This window comes from Platalea leucorodia (assembly GCF_965183815.1).
Source record: "Platalea leucorodia genome assembly, chromosome: 14".
Classification (NCBI taxonomy): domain Eukaryota; kingdom Metazoa; phylum Chordata; class Aves; order Pelecaniformes; family Threskiornithidae; genus Platalea; species Platalea leucorodia.
This window is the reverse complement of record NC_138836.1, coordinates 9,907,124-9,928,736: the sequence shown is the minus strand read 5'-3', so window position 1 is coordinate 9,928,736 and position 21,613 is coordinate 9,907,124. Positions and strand designations below refer to the sequence as shown.

General features: G+C 49.3%; 2 protein-coding genes across 2 annotated transcripts in view; one reads left to right on the top strand and one right to left on the bottom strand.

The window, feature by feature from the left end:
- Positions 1 to 7,725: 7,725 nt before the first annotated feature.
- On the bottom strand, positions 7,726 to 19,738 carry SLC16A3 (solute carrier family 16 member 3). The gene is made up of 5 exons (XM_082326708.1): positions 19,651 to 19,738; positions 11,871 to 12,114; positions 11,235 to 11,378; positions 10,079 to 10,846; positions 7,726 to 8,737 (listed from the first exon to the last, which is right to left on the bottom strand). Exons 2-5 carry the CDS (start codon positions 12,091 to 12,093, stop codon positions 8,451 to 8,453), a joined length of 1,422 nt encoding a protein of 473 aa, XP_082182834.1. The 5' UTR covers positions 12,094 to 12,114; positions 19,651 to 19,738; the 3' UTR covers positions 7,726 to 8,450.
- Positions 18,905 to 21,613, top strand: part of CCDC57 (coiled-coil domain containing 57) — a gene marked incomplete at its 3' end in the record, with an annotated part of 53,581 nt that continues 50,872 nt past the window's right edge. Inside the window, exon 1 of the mRNA XM_082326549.1 lies at positions 18,905 to 18,968. The remainder of the gene's footprint in view (positions 18,969 to 21,613) is intronic.

Genomic DNA, 21,613 nt, shown 5'->3' with positions numbered 1-21,613 from the left:
CTGTAAAGGTAAACGGTTTTGTTCGGATATTGCTTCTTTGCCAGGAGTCTTTTTGTCCAAATGCTTGCTCGTGTCAAGTAATACATTGTATTGATAGGACGTATGGGAGGAGAATTGCTATTGAGACTCGATGGGTTATGGGAGCTGGGATAAAAGCAAGAAAAATACTGACCTCTCCCCACAGTGCCCTGTATAATAAAAGTCCTGGGGTTTGCTGTGCAATTCTCAAAAGTCTGCTCATAATCTGAGGGCAAATGCACCCTCAAGAACCCTCTCTGTTTCTGATTAGCAGGCCTTTAAAAGTTGGCAGGATATTTAATTTATCCTCACAGTTGTCATTTAACTGGCTATGTGTTTTTACGTGGAAAATGCCACCTCTGCTGCTCTGTTACGTGATCTTGATGGTTACAGAGTCCCTGAACTCTTTGTGGTGCAAGTACCTTGAGAACAATTGAAAATAAATCCTACGCTTTGAGATATTAACTAAAAGCATTTAAGGAGTCCGTATATTCCACGTTAACTTCATGAAAGTACTTAACATCTCCCTTGGAGGAAGGCACGTAGAACTCGGAGGCATCTCATCCTTCGTTCTCCGGTGGGCAAAAACATCACAAGCACAACTGTGTGTTCTCTTCGTCTCCCCACCTTGCCGACCTCCAAGTGGCAGCTGCTCCATAAAACCTGCCCAAGGCAACGCTTGCAGAAATTGAATTTCCCGACCAGAATCTTTACAATGAATTTACAGCTTTGTAAGTAGATCGTTGGCTAGAGCGTACATGTGCATTTCAAGAATATTTAGTTTCTCTTTGTAAAAGAATGAAGTAAAGAACAAAAGAAATACCTTTTTAGCTTTTGCTTTACAAAGGCAGCACTTCATGTGTACAAAATACTAAGTGAAAACAAACAACGCTGCGGGGTTTTTTTTAATAGTGCTGAGCCATCTGGTCAGAAATCTAGATTTAATCCAGTTGTGAGGAAGTGTAATCCACCGTGAACTTAATCCTACAGCAAAGTAGCTTCTAAAATTCACTGGATGAGACAGGTCAATACTGAAGAGGGTTTGCCGTTAAAGAATGCAGCACTTTGTGATTAAAACCGTACACTTCCCTCCGGTCCGTTCAGGTGACAATTCTTGGCATTACACACACATGTCTACATTTACGTGATTGTATGACCCCGAATTGAAGGACTATTTGCATCATTCAGTAGTTTTGCACCAGGAGAGCGCTCACAGGCCTGATCTTCAGTCAGATCTCTTTCACAGCAAAATCCTGCTAACTTTATCAGCAAATATTTGCACGGGAGTTAACGCTTTATCACTTTTTCTCAGACCTTGGTGTGTTTTTTCCTGCTTAATCTTTTAAGACTAGTATGCTTTGGTTCTTTCGATGAAACCATTGCGTGCTGCAGGCAGAGGGACAACAGAAAATTAGATGAGATCTGTTTATACACAATCTACAAAAATATGCAGTCTACAAAAAATCTTTTGTTAAGATAGTGTTCTTGGTTAATCTCATGTTGGGAAAACTCTCAGCTCAAAAGGCATAGATAAGATCTAGGTCTGAGAAATACGAGTGTAATGGACAAGCAGGAATGCGGAAAAAGGGGAAATGGCGTCTGTCACCCTAAAGCATTAAGCCCTCGTCTGCTGTGACCAACCCGGGACGCTTGGGGTGGGGTGGGATGTGGAACAAGACAGGAATGCATTCGGTACATTATGCGCTAGGAAGAAAATGTCTAGTCCTGATCTCGTACCAGCCAAAACAGTTTAATTACAGTCCTCAGCTTGGTTCAGAGCTGCAGGCGTTACAGGCACCGAGGCAATGCAGCGCTGCTGGTATTTCCATAGTCCTTAAGGCAAGGCTGAACCAGCCATCCGCAGGATTCTGCCGTCGTGCACAGGTTGTTCTTCTTAAAAGACCCCAACCAGCAAACGCTTCTCTGCTCTCACTGCTGAGAAACTGTACTTTAAGTTTGCCTGACATTGTCAGCCGCTGGATCTTACACCACATTTTTCAGCAAGACTGAAAAGTCTTTTGATACTGAAGAATTGTAAATACTAAAATCTAGAGACGCTTCTTTGTTGGGTTCAGAGTTTTCCAGTGAAAGGCTTTAAACTGCTGAAACAGCAGTAGATGAAGTCGGAAGAGCAAGAGCCGTACTCATTTCTTACTGCTGCGAAGCGTTCACTAGGGATAGTGAGGAGAGTGGCCAGCTGGAATGCGGCTGAGATGCTGAAGCAGGTATTGAGAGCAGCCGAGGAACAAGCAGCGTGTAGCTGGAGGTAAGTAGCGTTTTACTCTGTCTGCCTCTGACTTTCCGTACTTGCTCAAACGCAGGGCTGCTGATCTCGCAGACTGTCACTAGCAAGGCACTTTTAAGAGCCCCAGCTTATGCAGTAGATGCGCCTTTTTCCTACTGGCACAGAGATGAGCTCTAGTGCAGAAACATTGAGAAGGCTGCTAAAATAACATACGCCAAAGCCGTTGCTTCTCATACGCAGTGCCTCTGCTATGGTCCAAGTTGCTTACTCTTCAAATATCGGTGGCTCGCCTCCCTTCAGCAGGGCCAGCAGCAGGGAACAAGAGCTCTGCAACTCCGGTCGTGCCCGTTTTCCGCCGCAGCGAATGGCCTGGCTCCTTTCTTCCAGGCTCAAAGAAAAACTCTGGGTCTCTGTCACCAGGATGTGCTGATTGCATGCGAATAAATTCGGTCATTCCGGTCCGCCCAGGAACATTCATTCCTATACGGGCACAGGGCTCGATCTGGCCAGCGGGGTAGCAAAGCGTCTGATTACACCTCGAGTCTTACCCATTTAACTCAACTAGCATAAAAAAGGTAATCGTGTTTATTCAAACATGGGGGTTTATGTAAACTAGACCTACGATCTTTTCTCTGTAAATATACAGAGAAACTTTTGAAGCTGAGCTTGGAGAGATGTCTCTGTCCAAAGGCAGAGATACTCAGGCACAAAGAGGTGTGAGCTGCTAGGCAGCAACACGTAGCGCTCGTTACATCGAAGAGCCTGTAATTGTGACTCGCTTGGGTGTAGCCTTGAGATTGTACCTCGAGGAGCCAGCCTTAGCTGGGGTACCAGAGGATCCAAAAAAGCCCACCATAAATGTATTCTTAAACTGTGTTTTCTTAGGAGCTTTCAGGTTCTAAAGAGCATCACGTGGCGATAAGGACAGCTTGCGGGCAGGTCAGTACTCAAAATATTTAGGGCTTTATAAGTCATAGCAGTTTGTAAAACTTCACCTGCAAACAAAACCTGGAGCACTCTTCAGAGGACAATAATTTCTACGCGGAGCACCACAAAATTAATAGCTATTTTAAATTAGCTGATGCTTTAAAATAGTCTTCAGGATCATTTACAGCAGGAGCCCATTTCCATTTTGGAATTGGCCGAACTATGAGTCATGGCAAAAGCAGTCCCCTTGCCCACGTTAAATCCCGGCTGCCTGTCAGCTCGGTGTCACCTCTTATTTTCTTCTCTACTTCTGTGTAGCTATTTGAGCAGGTGCAAATGAAGCCCAATTTCCAAATCTGGGTGTTAAAGTTATTTTTTCTAAGCGTATTTTCTCACACTCGCAGCTTTTGACAACCAAATAAATATTTATTCACTACATTTGCAACAGTTTACTAGAAAAGCGTAAAAAAAATTCTAAGAATAAAGGTACACATTACATTAAAGTGCATTCACAAGAAACAAAGAGCCATCTCGCTCGCACAAAACGGAGGCGTACTCCCGTGGTCCTGAAGACGCGCGCGGCAGAGAGACGGGCGCGCGTGCACGAGGCAGCACGCGCCGCCGCAGCGTGGGAGAGCCTGCGGTCTCCTGGCAGCCCTCCGTTCCCGATGGCCTGCCGAACCGAGGCTTTGCTTTGGGAGGTAACAAAGGGGCGTACCCGCCTGCGCTTTGGATTTTCATTGTGACGTTTGATTGCTTGGTTAGGGGACCGTTTTTATTTCTTTTCAGAGAATGATTTCACGTTGTCTACCCCAGGTGTTTGTTTGGATGGGATTCGGTGTTAACAAGCACAAGATCTGTCCCGTCCTTCGCACCGTGCCTTCCCACCGCCTCGGGGACTGGCTGCCGGAGCAGCAGGTACGGCTGAAGGCTTGCTGCAAGGTACTGAAGGACTGGAGAAAAAGAAAAGCCAGAGACTGTGATTTTAAACATAGCTGCATCCCTTGAAGATTTTTAGTTCTGCTGAGATCTTCTAGGCTCCAAATAGCTACAAGATAGTTTATTTAGAAATTTTAAAAAAGCAAACTTATCTTTGTATAGGAGGAGGAAGAAAATAGGTTTAACTCTGCATTGCTCATTGTCTAGTAAGCAGGCAAGCTGTCTCTGTTCTACTCTGCTGGGTATTTTGCATGTTTGATGTATGGAGATTGATACGTACATATATAAATATATATATGCACACACATATACACCGCTTTATATATTCTCTGTGTGTTACAGGCATTTATAGACACACCCTCTCCTTGCATTAGGAAATGGAGGGCCCAAGATCCATTACATGATCAAACGTACCATGGTTTAACCATAAATCCTATAGCACACACTTTATAGAATGTACAAAGATCTAAAAAGCTTTAAAAATTGTGCTAGCCTGTACGCTAAAAGACCGTTCATTAGTTTCAGAGAAATAATCTATGCAAACTACCTTTCAGCTGTTGTATAGCATTATACTTGGATTTTTTACACTTGTGGTTTTTGATTGTTTCCCTCACAGACTTCTTAAATAGATTCACGAACCATGTGTCTGAAGAAATTCCATTTGTTCCAACAGAGTATGACGCAAGAGCAAATTACAGCGTTGTCTTTGGGATGCCTGGCGATTCAGTTGTGTAGTTACCTGCCTCCCCTCCCCTTTCCCCCTTTCTCCCCTTTTCTGTTTTCACGTCTCGGACCTGTAGCCCGGTGCAGGGGGAAGCGAGGCTCGGTCCCGCGGGAGGTGCTGCACGGGGCCGCTCTGCTGGGCCGCCAGCAGCCAGGCTCTCGTAGCGACGCGCTAGGGCTCCGACCCCGCGCGGCCTGACGAGACAGGACAGAGCACATCTCACAGCTGCTCCTCGGGGGATCGCGGTGCCGTTGAGATTAAATACTGTAGCAAAAGACCTGGGGCGTTAAAAGCAATTCCTTGTGAACGGACAATAAGCAGAGTTAAATTAACAAGGAGCCAGGCTAGTCTTGCCAAGAGAAAGGGCCCCAACACAATCCCCTCCTCCGATGCGTACCAGTTCCTGGCGGGTGTTCCGAGGCAGCGCTGGGAACCTTGGGGCTCGCCCCTTGCCTCTTCTGGTTTTGTTTCTGACCCCTCGGGGTGGGAAGGAGGGAGGTCTGCGGAAGAGGAGCCCAGCGGGAAGGCCTTCGTGGCCCTGTCCGCAGGAGCAGCTGGGTAGGCGCCCCGGCACGGCCTGGCATCCCGGCCTGCGGTTGTCCCGGCTAGGGATCTGGCAGGCAGGGAGGTTTTGCCAGGGAAATAACGGCAGCTGAACGGGAAGAGGAGTGGAGGGCGGGAACAGAGCTGGTTGTCACCCCTGAAGGGGACAGAATGGAAGCAGGGAGCTGAAGTGGCTCCCGAGCGCCGGCGAACCCCCAAGCCTGCCGGTTTTGGTGGTGCCGAGAGCTGCATTAGGAGTTTCTCATCTGTGTTGGTGCTTCTTGTACATAACGAAAACGGTAAAAGATTTTATAGCCGGCGTGAAACTGCTTAGCAAATTAAATTCCCGCCCTTATTTCTCACAGTTGATGAGAGCCCTGCGATTTGACCTCTCTCGTGCAGCAAAGCCTCTCCTGCTCTCCCAGGCGCCGCGACCCGCTGGCAGGTCTGTGCTGACAACAGCACAAGAGCACCGGCAGGCCCACGCGGAGCCGAGGAAAGGAACCTGTACAGGCCAGCGAGGCACTTTCTGTGAACGCAAGATTGACCTTAGAAATTAGTGAGGGTGTCGCGTTGACACGTGTTTCCCTTGTCTCAATAACGTCCTCTTCTGCCCCAAACACACAAAATTGCAACGCAACGCTTCTTGTTTGCAGCTTAACCGTAAAGGTATTATGTATGGAAAATGAAACAGTCTGGAAAGTCAGTACAAGCCCAAATTTTTGAGATGTTACAGTCTAGACAATTTGCAGAATGTATGGAAAAATTGTGCCAAACCCTGAGGTCAAAGGACGACCTGTTTAGTTCTGTGATAACAGCATAGCATTATCTAGCAAAGAAACCTGGTGATCAGAACCCACAGTGAGACAAAAATGGCTTTTGAGGCTCTGAATTCCCCTTTGGGAAGGTTTCTAGTTTTTGCTTTTTGAAACCGAACAGGAAACCCCCATCTGAAAGCTGCAGCAGGCCGTCGCGTATCGTCTGAAGCAGCCTCCAGGGACATAAACTGATCTGTGGATTCCGTTTTCCTCGTGCCCTTTCCTATGGCGGCCTCCCGGCGTGTTGTGTTCAGCGGCAGCGTTGTGTTCCAAGTACTGACTTTAGTCTTTAGCAAACTGGAGCTAAGCTCAGTGACTAAGTTCTTGTAACTAGGACACGCCAGCGCAATTTCTGCCGCTAAATTAATAAAAGGTTTTACAGTAACGCACTATATGCAATATAAAAATAAAGTTTATTCAGTGCAGCATCCACTTCTTTTTAAAATCACTCAGAAAAAAGGTCATGATCCTAACTTTTCAATTTCTGTGCAAGGTTGTCCTAACAGTGCAAAACCATTTTGAAGAAACTGCCGGAACGGAAGCCGATATCCGAGATCGTTCCGTTGGGGAACGGTTCCTGGGTTTGGCACTTTGTTGGATTTACCGGGTTTCTGTTAAAATGGTTGGGTATGAAACAACTGATGATGTTATTTTTAAAAGGGATGCGGGGGTTTAAGGGATTAGGGTCTTTTAGTTTTCAGTTGTCAAGCGGAACAAGTTTGGCACCTGGAAGCCAGTATTCCTTTGCTACCAACAAGAAAACCGAATCTGTTGGAATTGGTCTGCTTTGAAGATTGTCACTGCGGTCACAAGGCCTAGAGAGCTTTTTCTAAACATCCGAAAGGTGGGTTGCGGTAGCATGGTTTTGTATGAAAGACTACGTTTCTTGAAGGTGTTTGGGTGGGGACTAAAAAAAAAAAGACTACAGAGAATGCCTGCCTTTTACCTTCCTTTTCTACTCAGCGGCCTCACCATGAGCCTTTTGCCTTTCTGCGCTTCTTCAACGTGCTGTCGCTGCCTCGTCTGATCCGCGTCTGTGTCTGTGTCTTCCCCTCTCCCCATACCAGCGTCAGAGATTTAACGACTGGCCAGGCTCCCCGCTGCCCGCGCAAGGAGGAGCAGAGCCATTCTCGATCGGGCCCTGTGCACTGCTGTCCTAAAGAGGATCAGCCGTTCCCTCGTCCTTCCTCAACGGCACCTTGAATTCCCACGGATGGAGCAAAAGGACAGGGAAGTGGGGTAAATGAAAAAAACCCCAAATAAACAAACATGTGAAGACCTTCCTGTGTTGCTAACATTGCATTTTAAAGATGGCTAACGTTTCAAAATAGTCCAGTCCCTCCCTAAGTCTGCCCGCTCTAACGTATAGGTCATCTGGAAACGCACGCTGTTCCGTTTCTATACAAAATGGACACTCTCTCAGGAGATTCGACTAAACCTAATATCCGTCTGCTCCGTGTTGCTTGTAAGATTTTTCAATGCTGCAGGGAAACTGTACTGAAAACCGTGTATGCAGACGGAGGCAAACCTTGTTTGCTTGCGGGCCGTCAGGATCGATTCTGCTCATTTTATTGTCTTGTACCACCGCAGAATACCGCTCGTGGGGTCTGCTGAGGACAGTACCTGTAACGTGCCCTTCCGCGTACAGTATTCCAGAAGATAATTACAAAGATTACAGGTTCAGACAAAACTCAGAAATACATTTACATAAATCAAAGTAACAGATAGTATCAAAATTAAATTAGGGCTGAGCCAATTAATCTAAAAATCTAAAAAAGTAAGAAATTCAAAAACCTAATGGAGACCTTTAAGTTCCTGAGATTTTTCTCCATCTCAAACTCTTTCCCCTTCACAAAGAACACAGAAAGGGAAATAATATTTAGCCACACAACACAGCGATTTCACCAGTATTGGCTGAAAACATACACATAATTCCACTTTTCTTAAAATATATTCTTCCTATATTTCTTCCAAGTGAGCAGTTTCTGGTGATGCATAGCAAGACTCTACTTGTGTTCATAAAAGCTTTTTAGTTTACATGAAAAGTAATGCTCCACCTTTTACTGATAAAGCTAATTTTCTGTTGTCTAGCTCATCAGCTTCCAGAGAGACCTGATGAGCTGACCGGCCTCCAGTTAATAAAGCCGATGGCCCAGCCCTAACCTAGTTCTATTTCTAAAATAAATAGTGTTGAAAATTTTTCTTTTCTAAACGCGTTGTCGGTCTCCTGTCACGCTCACACGCACGTCTCGGGGTTAGTTACAACTTCGCCGTTTTTTTCAGGCTCATCTTTCAGAAACTGCTCCACTTCAATAGAGTCCACCTTGGCATCTTCAGGAGTTTTGTCTTCAGACTTGTTTAATTCCTCTCTTTCTGCTGCTTCTTCTTTTGTATGTGGTTCTTCTGGTTTTTTCTTAATGCAGAAGAAATTTCCCAAGGCCAGTACGAGTGCTGAGGTGGTAACTTCAATTCCAGCAATAATAAAAACAAACATGTACCTCCCTGTTGCGTCCAGGAGTTTTCCTGAAAAAGACAACATCCCAGGTGATGAACAAAAGGCGTTATCTTGCAATGAAATTTTGTCTGCTTTTATTAAACATTTAAATGACTCCCGTCTAGGAGTACCGTGACTATCTAAGCAAGTGTTTTGCAATACCCTCTTAACAAGTTTATCACAAAATATTTCTCAATTATTTCAATTCAGTTTAACGTTCGCTGCCACGACGTCACATCCCGAAACGCATACTCCCCTGCACGCGCAGAGTCACGCAACTCAGCCGGAATAAAACCAGCCTAGCCTCCCCGTGCAAGAGGCGAGGCGAGTGCCATGTATTTCAGATCAAAATGTGGGCGTCCGTGGCCGGGATCTGTATCATCAGCTTCCTCTCGCTCCCAATCTCACTTCCCTCCCTACACGGGCAGCGCACCGTCTGCTTAAAATGCAAATCTTGCGTATGGTCGGTCTGGAGTAACTGACTGATTCGGATGCTTTAGGCCAGTTCAGCTTTCCCAGGGCTTGGGGGAGGCGAAAGAACAGGAGGGAGGGTGGGAAGAAGTGCCTCTCCAAACCCAAAGAGCAGAGGAAGTAATGCACAGTACTGGTTTTTCCGTGAGGGGTTCTGTCACAATAAAGATACTTGATGGTTTTTAGTGTCCGGTATAAACAGTAAACATTTTATGGCAGTGAACTGGCGGGGTTTAGGCGGGGTTTTTTTTCAGTTCAGGGTCTGTAAAATTTATGTTCTTTGATTAGTAATTAATTTGCAATTTTGAATTCAAATTAATTAATTTGAATATTTTGTAATATCCCCTTATTCTTGGGTTGCGGGATGTGCAATAGAAGCAGTCTGCCTTCCTTAAAACAGTCCAGTTTTATAGTCCTCCTTGTAAGCTCTTTTTTTCCTCCTTCTGATGCTTTTTTTCCTCCTCCAAATCTACCATGGGTATAGAAAATCTATCCTAGTACTTTCCAAAGAAAATGGACAGGTTTCATATTCTGAATCCCAACTCCAGAGAGGTCTGAACTTCACAACAGTTATTCCCCGTGTGTGTAACACTCATCTCGTGCAATATTAGCCATCTACTAGTAAGAGGTCCAGCGTAGGCTTTCAGTGGAGAAAGAGCAGCATGCAAGATGGCAATTCAATAAATCCTGAAATGGATCCAAGAGCGAAAAGATTCATCCCACCCCGTCTTGGACTATTTCAGACCGCAACTGCAGTCACTAAAGCGTGTGCAACACTAGCACAACGTGCACTCCTCGAGTGACTCGTCTCGTCTTTTTCTCCGCTCCCTTATCATACAATTTGTGTAAATGGATGCGACGCACATGACTTTGAATTCTGAACTAAGTGGGACACTTACCCGCTGATGGTGGACCAATGAGAACAGCCATAGCTTCTGCCAGGAGCACCAAACCGATAGCACTGGAAAACTTCTGAGTACCAACAATAGCCATGAGAACTTCAAACTGGAGAGCACCTACCATTCCGTAAGAAATGCCAAAGAAAACGCAAAAGACCACCAGGCCACCATAATCAACGGACATAGAACCCATGAGATCTGTAAAGCCATTGAAAATCATAGCAAAACTGAAGAGGTAGACACAGCGTGGTCTAACCCATTTCAGACCAGCTACCATTCCACAAATAGGCCGAGCAAAGATATCAATGAATCCCAGAATAGTCAGAAGAAAAGCTGCTTTGGTGTCTTGATACCCTAAATCCTTGGCATAACTCACAACGAAAACTGGGGGAACAAAGAGGCCAAGCACCATGATAGATGCTGCTAGCGTGTAGATTATAAAACCACCATCTTTAAACACACTGAAATCCAGAAGTTTTTTCTTCGCTTTTTTCTCAGCTGCTTCTTTGGTAGCTTCAGACTTTTTGGGTGGCTCCAGAGGTCTCATTAATGCTCCACATACACAGCAGTTGAGCAGCATCCCACCCAGGATAAGGAATCCTCCTCTCCAGCCGTACTCGTGCTGTAGTATCTGCCCCAAGGGCGAGAGGGCACAGAGAAACACCGGACTGCCGGCCGCGGATAGCCCGTTGGCTAAGGGCCGGCGCTTGTCAAAGTAACGGTTTAACATGATGAGCGAAGGCTGAAAGTTTAGTGCCAGACCCAAACCTGTGACAGAGGGTACGTAAAAATTAATACTGGCCTACAACGTCACTATTAAAAAAATTCGAATTACAGTTTTTCTGATTCATGACTTGAGTTTTATTTCAAAGGGACAAAAGAATTCTAAGATACCGTCTGTAAAAGCATTCCACCCCCACAATATTCTGGTGGTCTATGTTTACACCTCATTGATTACAGCAGTGGCTATTAAACATACCAGAAAAACTAACATTCATAAAAAAATAAATGACAGTTTAATTCCACATTTATCTGCCATCTTCATAAAAAGCCCATTTGGCTGATCCCGATGATTTAGATATTTGTCACTTGTACAAAACTTCAACCTAAAGCTAAGACATTGGCTAACTCGTTTTCAGCCGTGCACACAACTTACCAGTAATCACACCTGCAGTCAGATAGATCTGAATGATGCTCGTGCAGAAGGAGGCTATCACCATCCCCATCGAGGCAAAAAGGCCACCCACCAGCATGACGGGGCGACAGCCAAAGCGGTTGACGCAGACGCTACAGAGCGGACCTAGGCAAGAAGAGCAAGTTCCAGTTGTTAAGATAAACCAATTTTTGCAATTGATTTTACGTCCGTTTGCATTTCTTCTTTGGTGGGCTTGGCAGTGGTAGGTTTCTGGTTGGACTCGATGATCTTAAAGGTCTTTTCCAACCTAAATGATCCTATGATTCTTTCCGTACTTTGTCCATGCTGTCAGGCCAATCCGGAGGAGTGTTCTTTCCTCTGCAGGCAAACACTTAGGCTTTTTCATCTTCGGAGTGCCATGCAATTTTTCTTTTTCATGGTCTTTAGTAGCTACTGAGTTACAGAGCTTTAATTTTATATGTAAGCTGGATGTGCTTAAATAACTTCTGGATTTAAGTGATTAATAGTAATTCTTCTTTGGAACGCCTTACTTGCACACAAGTAATGATATGCAGTGATGATTTATGCCATAAATGGCCATATGATTTGCAAACACTGTATGATGCAATACCGTTTGAAAAACAGAGAACCACCTACCTGTTCCATAAAGCATGGCCAACAGAATGGAGGAAATCCATGCGGTGTCACTGTATCCAATGCCAAATTCCCGGATAAGTTCTTTAAAGAAGACACTAACTGCCTTAGGAAAGGCATAGGAGAATCCCGTGATGATAAAACAGCCAAAAAGGACAGCCCAGCCCCAGCCTCCATCAGGGGCTTTCACACCAGATGGGCCATCGTCAGCTACCACAGCTCCCATGATGAAGCTCACGAGGGTTCCCTAAGAAACAAAAAGCAATTACAGTCTATGGACATTGGGACACTTATCTAAGCAAAATCACGTAACCAAAATAGGCAGAAATTGCACTACAGTTAAAGTTACAAATAAGATACGGACTATTTTAAATACAAATCTTGACGATGCAGTGCAATTTTAACTATTCCTTGTGTGGGTATAGTCCTTACAAAGTTTGTAAAAAATACATAACAATGAGATGCACACAGTTGAGTTTCAAATGAACGTCCCCTCGCAGCTCTCTCAAAGTCAAAACTGGATTTCAACCGAATCACTGTTTCATAGAAAAACTGAAGCCACTACAGCAGCTCAGGGGTGTATTTGACTTTCACAAATACGTAATAACTACTGCATTAAAGCCTGCGGGACTTCTGCGACAAGACCTTGCTATATGACGCTCCTGGACTATTCACTTAGGAGACGCGGATGCAAAATCCGGGTGCGTCGCAGGCATTCTGTGCAGCAGTGGACAAACGCCCCAGGCTTTGTGTTCCCTGCCGAGGACAGCCATACAGCCCTGACGCACCGGTATCTTGATCCCTTTGAGCTTCTGATGAGCTATCAGTTTTCACGCATCAAGTAAGTACCTAAGCTAAACTGCAATGAAAATCTGCACGGACGGTTTTTGTGGATGATGGGAGTTAGTAACTGCAGCAATGCTCAGTATCGCTGTCTGCCTGAAGCAAACACTTTCCATTGCTGTTATTACATTACCAGTAAAATTTTTTCAGATTTTATTTGATGAATCATATCTCTCACGCTTCTGTATGCAGCCACAAGCACCTTTGCATCGAAAAAGTAAAGTCTTCTCTTGTGAGAATGTTCTGTACTGGACAGTAATGCTGCAAAGTTTTAAAAGAGAGCGATGCGGGGCGGGGGGAGACACTGAAAAGGCAGATAAAGTGTCCCTGTGTGTGAGGAGTGCAGGGAGGTACTGCATCACAGCCATTCGGGTTTTATAGGGTCTGCGTATTATAGAAGTCTTGAAAACGTTAAACTGAGCTTCAAACAAGTTATACTTTAAATCTTACATGTACAAAAATGGACCATTTCTTTAAAATGCCATTGATTACTGCTATTGGGCCAATGTTTCTCTACGACAGTACCTAGAAGAGGAGTGCAAGCACAGCTGCACATCAGAGACGTTTGTCACTAAAGAATGCTTCTGCTTTGGGAAGCGCAGGTCTGCACAGTGCCTGCTGTGCACGGGGAATCACGTCGTTCCTACAGCTCCGTTCCAGAACCAGACTACGTACGGCACAACCTGGCTGATGCAGACTTGTCCAGACAACTGGGCAGCGAATGCATGATTGTGAATAGGCCTGCATGAACGTACTTACTATGGCATTTAGACCAGCACTCCCACTTCTTGGAAGAAACAACTTTATATGGATGATGCAGAAATAAACCTGGCCATGACTGTAGCTGTTCTGTTACCCTGGGCTGTACAAGAAGGACAGTAAGCCTCATGCTACTGGCTTCACCTCCTGTTCTCTGGACATCAAATATAAACAGAAAGGAACTTGTCTTAAGTCCATACAACTAGAACCTACAATGGTTAAAGCAGAAGTGAAAGAGAAGACCTCAATAAAACTAGGCATCTAGGTGCCTGCTGCTACAGACGGCTGATTCACCGGTGGCTGTGGGAGCATGTAAAAACGCATAGCTTGTCAGACTGGGCAACTTCTGCACCTCGATCAAAGTCCCAAGAGGCACCTCCACCAACCCTCCTGACACTGGGATCTCTGCACCCTTCAAAACTGTTTCTCCCAGTAACTTCTGTATGATGCAAGGTACAAAGCATTCTTCAAAAAAGGATTTTTTTTTTTAAAGCAATAACCAGACAGTAAGTGCACAAAGCGTAATCCTTCATGACACCGGTAGCTCTGTAATGTTCGCGGTGACAGGGAAAACGCCGACTCAAGTATCTCAGCTCGAGTGTACGAAGCACGGGAAGGAGGGGTAAAACCGAAGGAGTCCTGGGGCAGGAGTCGTCGTCACTCTCACTACTTCCAAACCGTCAGACGGAACATTTCATTTGGAGCCAATGTTTAAAATGTTGGGGGAGGGGTTGTGTAATTTTTATTCTTTCGTATTAACCATCTAGTGGCAACACAAGGTCAGTAATAACACGTGAGCACGTCTTGCTGAACAGCAGCCACTGGCCCTTTCCCCAGACCGCTCACACAGCGCCGGGCGGGCACCCGCAGCCCTGGCAACAAACGGCTGCCGGCCGCCACCTCCGCGCCTCCTCCGGCAGCCGGCGGGGGCGGCCCGCCCGGCCGCGGCCGGACCAAGGATGCTCCGAGGCGGCGCCTGCAGACCGCGGCCCGGAGCCGGCAGGAAACCGCCGCCGCGGGCGGCTCCGGAGCCGCTGGCCGCCGCTCGGCAGCACCCCCCCCGCCCGGGCCTCGCCCGCTGTCTCGGGGGGCCCGATGCAAACCCCCTCGCCGCCAGCCTGCGGGCCGGGGCCGGTGGCCGCCGGTGGCCCCCGGGCAGGGCCCGCTGGCCGCGGCCGCGCGCCACCCCAGCGGGGCGGGCGCGAGCGCTCCGCCGCACTGAGACGTGCAGGACGTGACCGGGCGCGCGGGCGGGGCGCCTACCGTAATTACGGGCGAAGCAGCCGGCGGCCGCTGCGCGGGGCCGGGCCCGCGCCCGCTGCGGGAGCGGCGGGGCCCCCCCCGGCCGAGGCGCCCCCCCGCCCCACGGGGCCCAGCGCTCGGCGTGCGGGAACCTGGCCTGCTCCCAGCATTCCGTAAAAACTCGCCTATGGGGAAAGAGCAACATCCGCTTACTCTTCCGTGCATCACGTCTCTTGCCACGTTTGGCTAAAACCCACCCAACCCAACACCCCGGACCTTCAACCGGCACCCCTTCAACAGTGCTCCACACGTGCACACCCCCCATCCGTCCTCATCCGCTGCAGCCCATCAGCAGGTCACGCTAACGCCTCAGAATTAAGACCGCTAAGCAGAACTAAATGAACGCCGTCTCTGGGAACGCTTCACCCCCCTCGCTCCGTCCTGCGGCGGCGCGCCTTGCTAGGCTAGGCTCGGCTCAGCTCGGCTAGGCTCGGCTCTATTCACCACCTTAAGAACTAATACAGAAGTCGTGGGGAGGTTCCCGTGCGAAACCCGCACGCTGGGGCTAGTGTTAGAAGTGGTGGGCTCGTGGTTGATCTGCACGGGCAAAATTTTTACTTACAATTTCTCTTCAGCAGTGGGATACTGCCAAAGTTGGCTTTGCTTTCCGCTTTTGCTAGCTCAGCCCTGTTTAGAGGCAAAGGATTACGTTTAACCGGCTGCAGCTCAGTTTCAGTATCTCCACAACAGAGACGATAGTAGTGTCAGTGTTTATTCCAGATTCTTCCTCTCATAAATGGGTTTTTGCTTGGGTAATGTGTAAAACAAAGGGAGCAAACGTCGTTAAATCTGTGCGGCTTCATGCTCCTGAGATTATCTCCCTGTTGCCATGGGAACTAATACAGGATCAGTTAGGAGGAAATATTAGGTGACTGCAGGTAGCATCGTGGCTGGTGTGTTTGGGGCGATGGTGCAGTGCATATAAAAGGCGAGCATTTACAAAAGGATTATAAAAGTATTAGAAAAAGGAGCAGCTAGAAACAGCAAGAATCTGGTATCGGTGTTTAGCCAATGCCCTTCCTGGTCACGTAGCAGGGCAGCAGTATGGGTAGAAAGGACATTTGTGAGTATGTGGGCTGACCTATATAGCTTGCGAACTTCCCCTGAATTAATTTGTTAACTATGGCAGAAATCCACGCAACCTTGAATTCCTAGGACAGAAATAAACAATGGTTATCAAAAATAAAACATGAACTTCCACGTAGGGAACCCAGTTCAGCCTGCAGTTCAGTCTGGAACCCCACTAGGTAGGGAACTGCACAAGTTGAGGAACAAAATTGTACAAAACGAGGAAGATGAGGTCTAAGCTGAACAACGTATGGATCCTCCTTCAGTTTCTTATCTGTGGAATGAAGAGCACAACGACTCTCTCTTCACAGGGTGTTGGCAGTATGGATACACTGAAAAGCCTAGGCTGCTCAATAGGGTGTTAATAGGGGTCATAAACCTCCTCTATTTGCCCAAGGGTATTAAAATCTAAGCAGACTAAACAAAGGACATATGTTATCCTTGGTTTTGAGTGAAGAACCCTAAGACTAACCAACTCTACTGACATTTTGCAGGAAGTGACTCTTGCAAAAATAATTTTATTTTAATATCCTCCAGACCCTGGTGATAGCCCTCTACATACAAAACAGCTACCCTCTGCATTGACATCACTGACATCTGCCTGTTCAGCATGACTTTAACTCCTTCCTGATGCTCTAAAGCACTAATGCATAGATCTTTAATTCGAATTTAATTTATTACAAGTCATTCTTCGGTACTTCGTACAAGCCATTTTGATGGGCCACCTGTATGACAGAGCAGCGCATTCCTTGTGGCTCGCCTGCTTACGTATCGGCCAGCTGAATCACACGTTCGTTTCCAAAGGCTGCTGCAAACTCCTGCTCCCGAAATCATTACCGCATTTCCCCACGCCTGCCCTGGCCTCCCCGCACGGCCCCGCGCTGACTTTCACTCTCCCGGTTTGGCTGCCGCTGTTTTATCACAGTTTTCCAGTTCCGCTGCCCCTGCCTTTCTTCACCATTCTCTCAGCTCTCTCTCAAAACTCCTAGGATAAACCACAGGGTAATTCTGTGCTGTCTGTAGCTGTGGGTGATGTTCCATACCAACACTTACTACTAATCAATCTCCAGGCCCCGCTTGGCCTCAAACCATTTCAGTGTTCGCTGCTACAGCACAGTAAGTAACGTACACCACAAGTTACTAGCAGACTGCAACGGCACAGTAAATTCACCCTGCAATTTTATGGGTAGCAACTACTACTAACCAGCATAGATTCTATTATCTGGATAAAGTGCTCTGCAGGGGAAGTTGTGCTCATTTATTTATTCTTTTATTTATATAATGAAAATGTTAAAACCCTGTTATTTACATTATCTGGGAAAATCCAATTATATTTTGCGTTTGGTTTCTTGGGGTTTTTTTTATTTTATTTTTCCTTAATCACCATGTTACCAACAAGTACCCCTAACTTACACTGTTGGGCCATAAGCAACACAACAAGCCACAGATCCGCATACTAACTTCACGTTTAAAGAAGAAGTATTAATGTGGCTTTCTTCTTAACAAGAAAGAAACAGCTCTTTTAATCTTGAGATAAATACTTGCACAAATTTAATTACAAATACAAAAGTAACTAACAGTTCAATCTTCTCAGGTACCACCTTTGAAAGAAATACACTGGTTCTACAGCAATAGCATTGCCAGCCTCCCTAGCTCTTCTCTCTGTATCAAACGCCCAGTTGCTGGAGAAGTGGACTTATTTTTCTAAAGCCTTCGGGTTTTTTTTTACACCACATCCATTACCGTAAGTGCATTAATGTCAGCATCGCAGCGGCACCTTAAGACCAGACAGCATTTGCCCTTCCTGTGTGCACAAAAAAAGTGACAAATGTGCTTTCAGTTGCACTTGAATTATCTGGCTGCTTTCTTTGTGCTTTCAAAAACAGAAGTTGCAGAACCCCCGCTTCAGTTGAATACTTACAATTCATTCTTCCTGTATCATGAAAATTAATTTCAGCCCTGCAGCTAAGGTGGCTTTGCAATGTGTTGGAGCTTTAGAAAAACAGAAATTCTTGCCAATTGTTTATAGTGGAGAAGTGTCCTTATTTTGTCTAGTATAAAACCAAAAAGTGACAGAGCTAGATAAATACTAGTTAAGGGTTCAGTCCTGTCACCGGCGGGACGTACATGCTTATTTTTGCAGAATACCATGGAACTACCCCGATACGTAAAAGCGCTCGCGTGCAGACGTGCCGTATCCCAAGCCAGGCTAGCGCACGTAGCTGAACGGGGTGGGAAAGGATCATCGGGCTGCGCGGTGCCATTTGACACCATCGCTTTGGACAGTGCCGCCGCTTAACACGGCGTCATACACCGAGATGTGAGAATTCCCCCTTCAGTCACAATTTAAAACGTCACCTTAATATTTTCGTAATTTACCTCGAGTTATTCTTCCGACTGCGCCACAACAGGTGTACGGCACTAACAGATTCTGGTTTACATTGTTAAAGGGCCGACTGCCACACCTTAACAAAATACCGCTCCCTCTGAAACAAACATTGCAGAACCATACGTGACTTCACTCTGGGACATCCTAAACTAAACGGTTTCCCAAATGCTTTACCCAAAAACGCCCAAACCCGCCGGGCAAGGGCGCGCTTCCAGAACCGGTGCCAGCGGTCTGCGCCCCTCGGGAGCCGCATCGCTGCGACCCGGCCTCGCCTCCCCGCGCTCCTTCTCCTCCCCGCGGCAGCGCTGGGAGCGGGGCGAGCCCAAGCCCCTCCGCGGGGCTGGGGAGCAGCGGCCCCGCGGGCGCTTCCCCCGCAGAAGCCGGGGGGCTGCGGCGGCCCGCCCGCGGGGGAGGAGCGCGGTCGGCAGAACAATGGTGGCGGCGGCGCCGGCCAGGGCCGCCCCCGCCGCGCTCCGGGGCCGGCACGGAGCCCAGCCGCCCCCCGCGGGGGGCTCGGGCCGCCGCCGCCGGTGCTGAGGCGGCCCAGGGAGGCGGTGCCGCCTCGGCGCTCGCTGGCGGGAGCGAGTAACGGAGCTCAGGCCCGCGGCCGCGGCGATCCGCCTGGGAGGGGACGGTCCCTCAGACCGCGCGTCCCTCGCCCCGGCGGATCGGGACCGCCACCGCTGTGACAAAGGGAGCCCCGGCATCCACCCCCCGGGAGCGCGACGCCGGAACGAACGGTGAGCAGCAGCGAAGGGATCCGGGCGGCGGGGCTGGACGCGGAGACCCCCGTCGCCCGGTACCGGTCTGAAGGCAGCGATGGCGGGAACAAAGCCCGAGCCGGCGGGTGCCCCCCCGCTGTGGCACGGTGCGCGCTCGGGGCCGGCGGCACCGCGCTGCCGGGCGCGACCCGGCCGCCGAAGCGGGAAGCCGGGGGCAGCGCTCTCTCGCAGCCGCCGGAGCGGGGCTCGGTCGCCAGCACCGCTCAGCGCCCGGACAGCGCTGCCGGGCCGACGGCGGCGGGGACGCGGGGCGACCGGTACCGCGGCGCGGCTTTCCCGAGGCAGAAAGGCGGCCCGCCCGGCCCCATGCGCGGGGAGGAACGGAGCCGGCGGGGGGGCCGCCCCGCCGCCCCTGCCGAGATGGCGCCCGGGGGGGGGGAGGGCGCGGACAGCCCGCGCCGTGCCCACCGCCCCGCCGGCGGCAGCCTCCGGGCGAGGGATGCGGCCGCGCCGCCCGCGCCGCGCTCGCCCAAAGCTTCGGCCGCGCTCCAACGCGCCCGCCGACCCGGCGCTCCGGAGGCGACTGACCCGGCTCCGGTTCCCCCCCCCCCCTCCCCGCCGTCGCTCCCCACGGCGCTGGTCCCCGTTCGCCAGCCCGGAGCGCTCCGCAGCATCACGCACGACGGCTTCGCCTCGGTACCTGAGTCGCGTCCCGCGCCTCAGCCTGCCGGCGCTGGCGGCGGACCGGTGCCCGCTGCCCGGGCGCTCCGCCGCTCAGGTCGCTGGCGGCTCGCCCCTCCCACGCCGGAGCGGGGGCGCCCGGGTCCTAGCGCCGCCACGTGACCCTTTCCCGCCGCTACGGGTTCGCCCGCGCAGGGGCAGCTCGGCCGCGTGCCGCCCGGCCCCGCCGCCACGCGCGAGGTGCGGCGCCGCGCGGGAGCCACCGGCACCGGCAGCACCGGCACCGTCACCGGCACCAGCACCAGCACCGGTACCGGCACCAGCTCCTTCCTTGCTGCGTCCCGCCCGCCTGCGCGCTGCCCCGCCTGCCCCGGACTTACCCGTCCGCATTGGCGTCGGCAGCTGCGGTCTGTTCCGTCCTGCCCGTCCGATTGCCCAGGGGGTGGTCGCAGTTTCTTCGTGTCTCCTCACCTAAGAAAGACTTCTACGAGCTTCCTTGCTTTTATTTTTTACTTCTTCGTCGTTTTGATTGTGATATTGTGCATTCTTACGGGCTTCCCTCCTCATCCTTTACCGAGGGAGCACAGCCTGCAAATATGCCTGCTTGAGACCTCTCTGTTTTACATCCAGATGAAGTGAGCTTTCTGCACTGATCTGCTGTGGCTCTACTGCCATTCATACAAGTGTTGAAGTACAAAACTGAGTGTGTATTGGTATTGCTATTATTTACCATCCACGCAAGCTCTGATGGGCTGCTGAAGTGCAGTACAGAGAGTAGCACTCCTTAGGCTACTCGGGGCTTAGGAGATTCAGGAGTAGGTGCTTCACTCCTTTGTGTGCTGACAGCACGCAATCCAGTGTATAGGGGAGCACTCTTCCCCCCGTACTGGGCACTGGTGAGGCTGCACCTCGAATCCTGTGTTCAGTTTGGGGCCCCGCACCCCAAGGCGGCCATGGAGGGGCTGGAGCGTGGCCAGAGCAGGGCAGCGAGGCTGGGGCAGGGGCTGGAGCACAAGGCTGGGGAGGAGCGGCTGGGGGAGCTGGGGGGGCTCAGCCTGGAGAAGAGGAGGCTGAGGGGAGCCCTCATCGCTCTCTGCAACGGCCTGAAAGGAGGCTGGAGCCGGGGGGGTCGGTCTCTGCTCCCCAGGAACAAGCGATGGGACGAGAGGGAACGGCCTCAAGCTGCGCCAGGGCAGGGTTGGGTTGGGTATTAGGGAAAATTCCTTCCCCCAAAGGGCTGTCAGGCCCTGGCCCAGGCTGCCCAGGGCAGGGGCTGAGTCCCCATCCCTGGGGGGATTTAAAAGCCGGGGAGATGTGGTGCTTGGGGCCATGGGTTAGTGGTGGGCTTGGCAGTGCTGGGTTAACAGTTGGACTTGATGATCTTAAAGGTCTTTTCCAGCCTAAACCATTCTATGACTCCTGCCACCTGTGTGGAGATACACAGGGGCAGGGTTCTAACTAGAAGAGGATAGGTAGGATACAGTGTTGGCTTGTGAGAGCTATTAAGTTGCACAGATTAGTAGCTTCCAGTATTTTAGAAGCTACTCACTGAAGTCAGGTAATATAGAGGGAGAATCTGAAATTCTTTGGACGCCACAGAAGTTTTTTCTTTTCCCTGAACATTACGTTTGTTTTGGCTTTTGATTCAGTTTTGCTGCAGTACCCATGTAGTAATGTGCAAAGATGAGCAAGGCCAGGTGGTTTGGTTTTGGTAGATAGCATACAGCCAGTGAGGCATACATTGCTAATCTTAAAAATCAGTAAAACCAGTTTTTGACTGTTCACCATTACCTGAATTTAGGCCATTCACTTACAGGCTAGATGAAGGTAATTGCAGAAGAGCAAAACCCACTGATTCTTGTGGAGCTTCTGAAGCAAGCAGTGCAGTGCCTGAGGCCCAGCAAAATTGGTGGAGTCTAGCAGCTGGAGACATTTTTACATGTCTTTACAGGTAATCTTGGCTCTCCAGGAAAAGGAAGTGT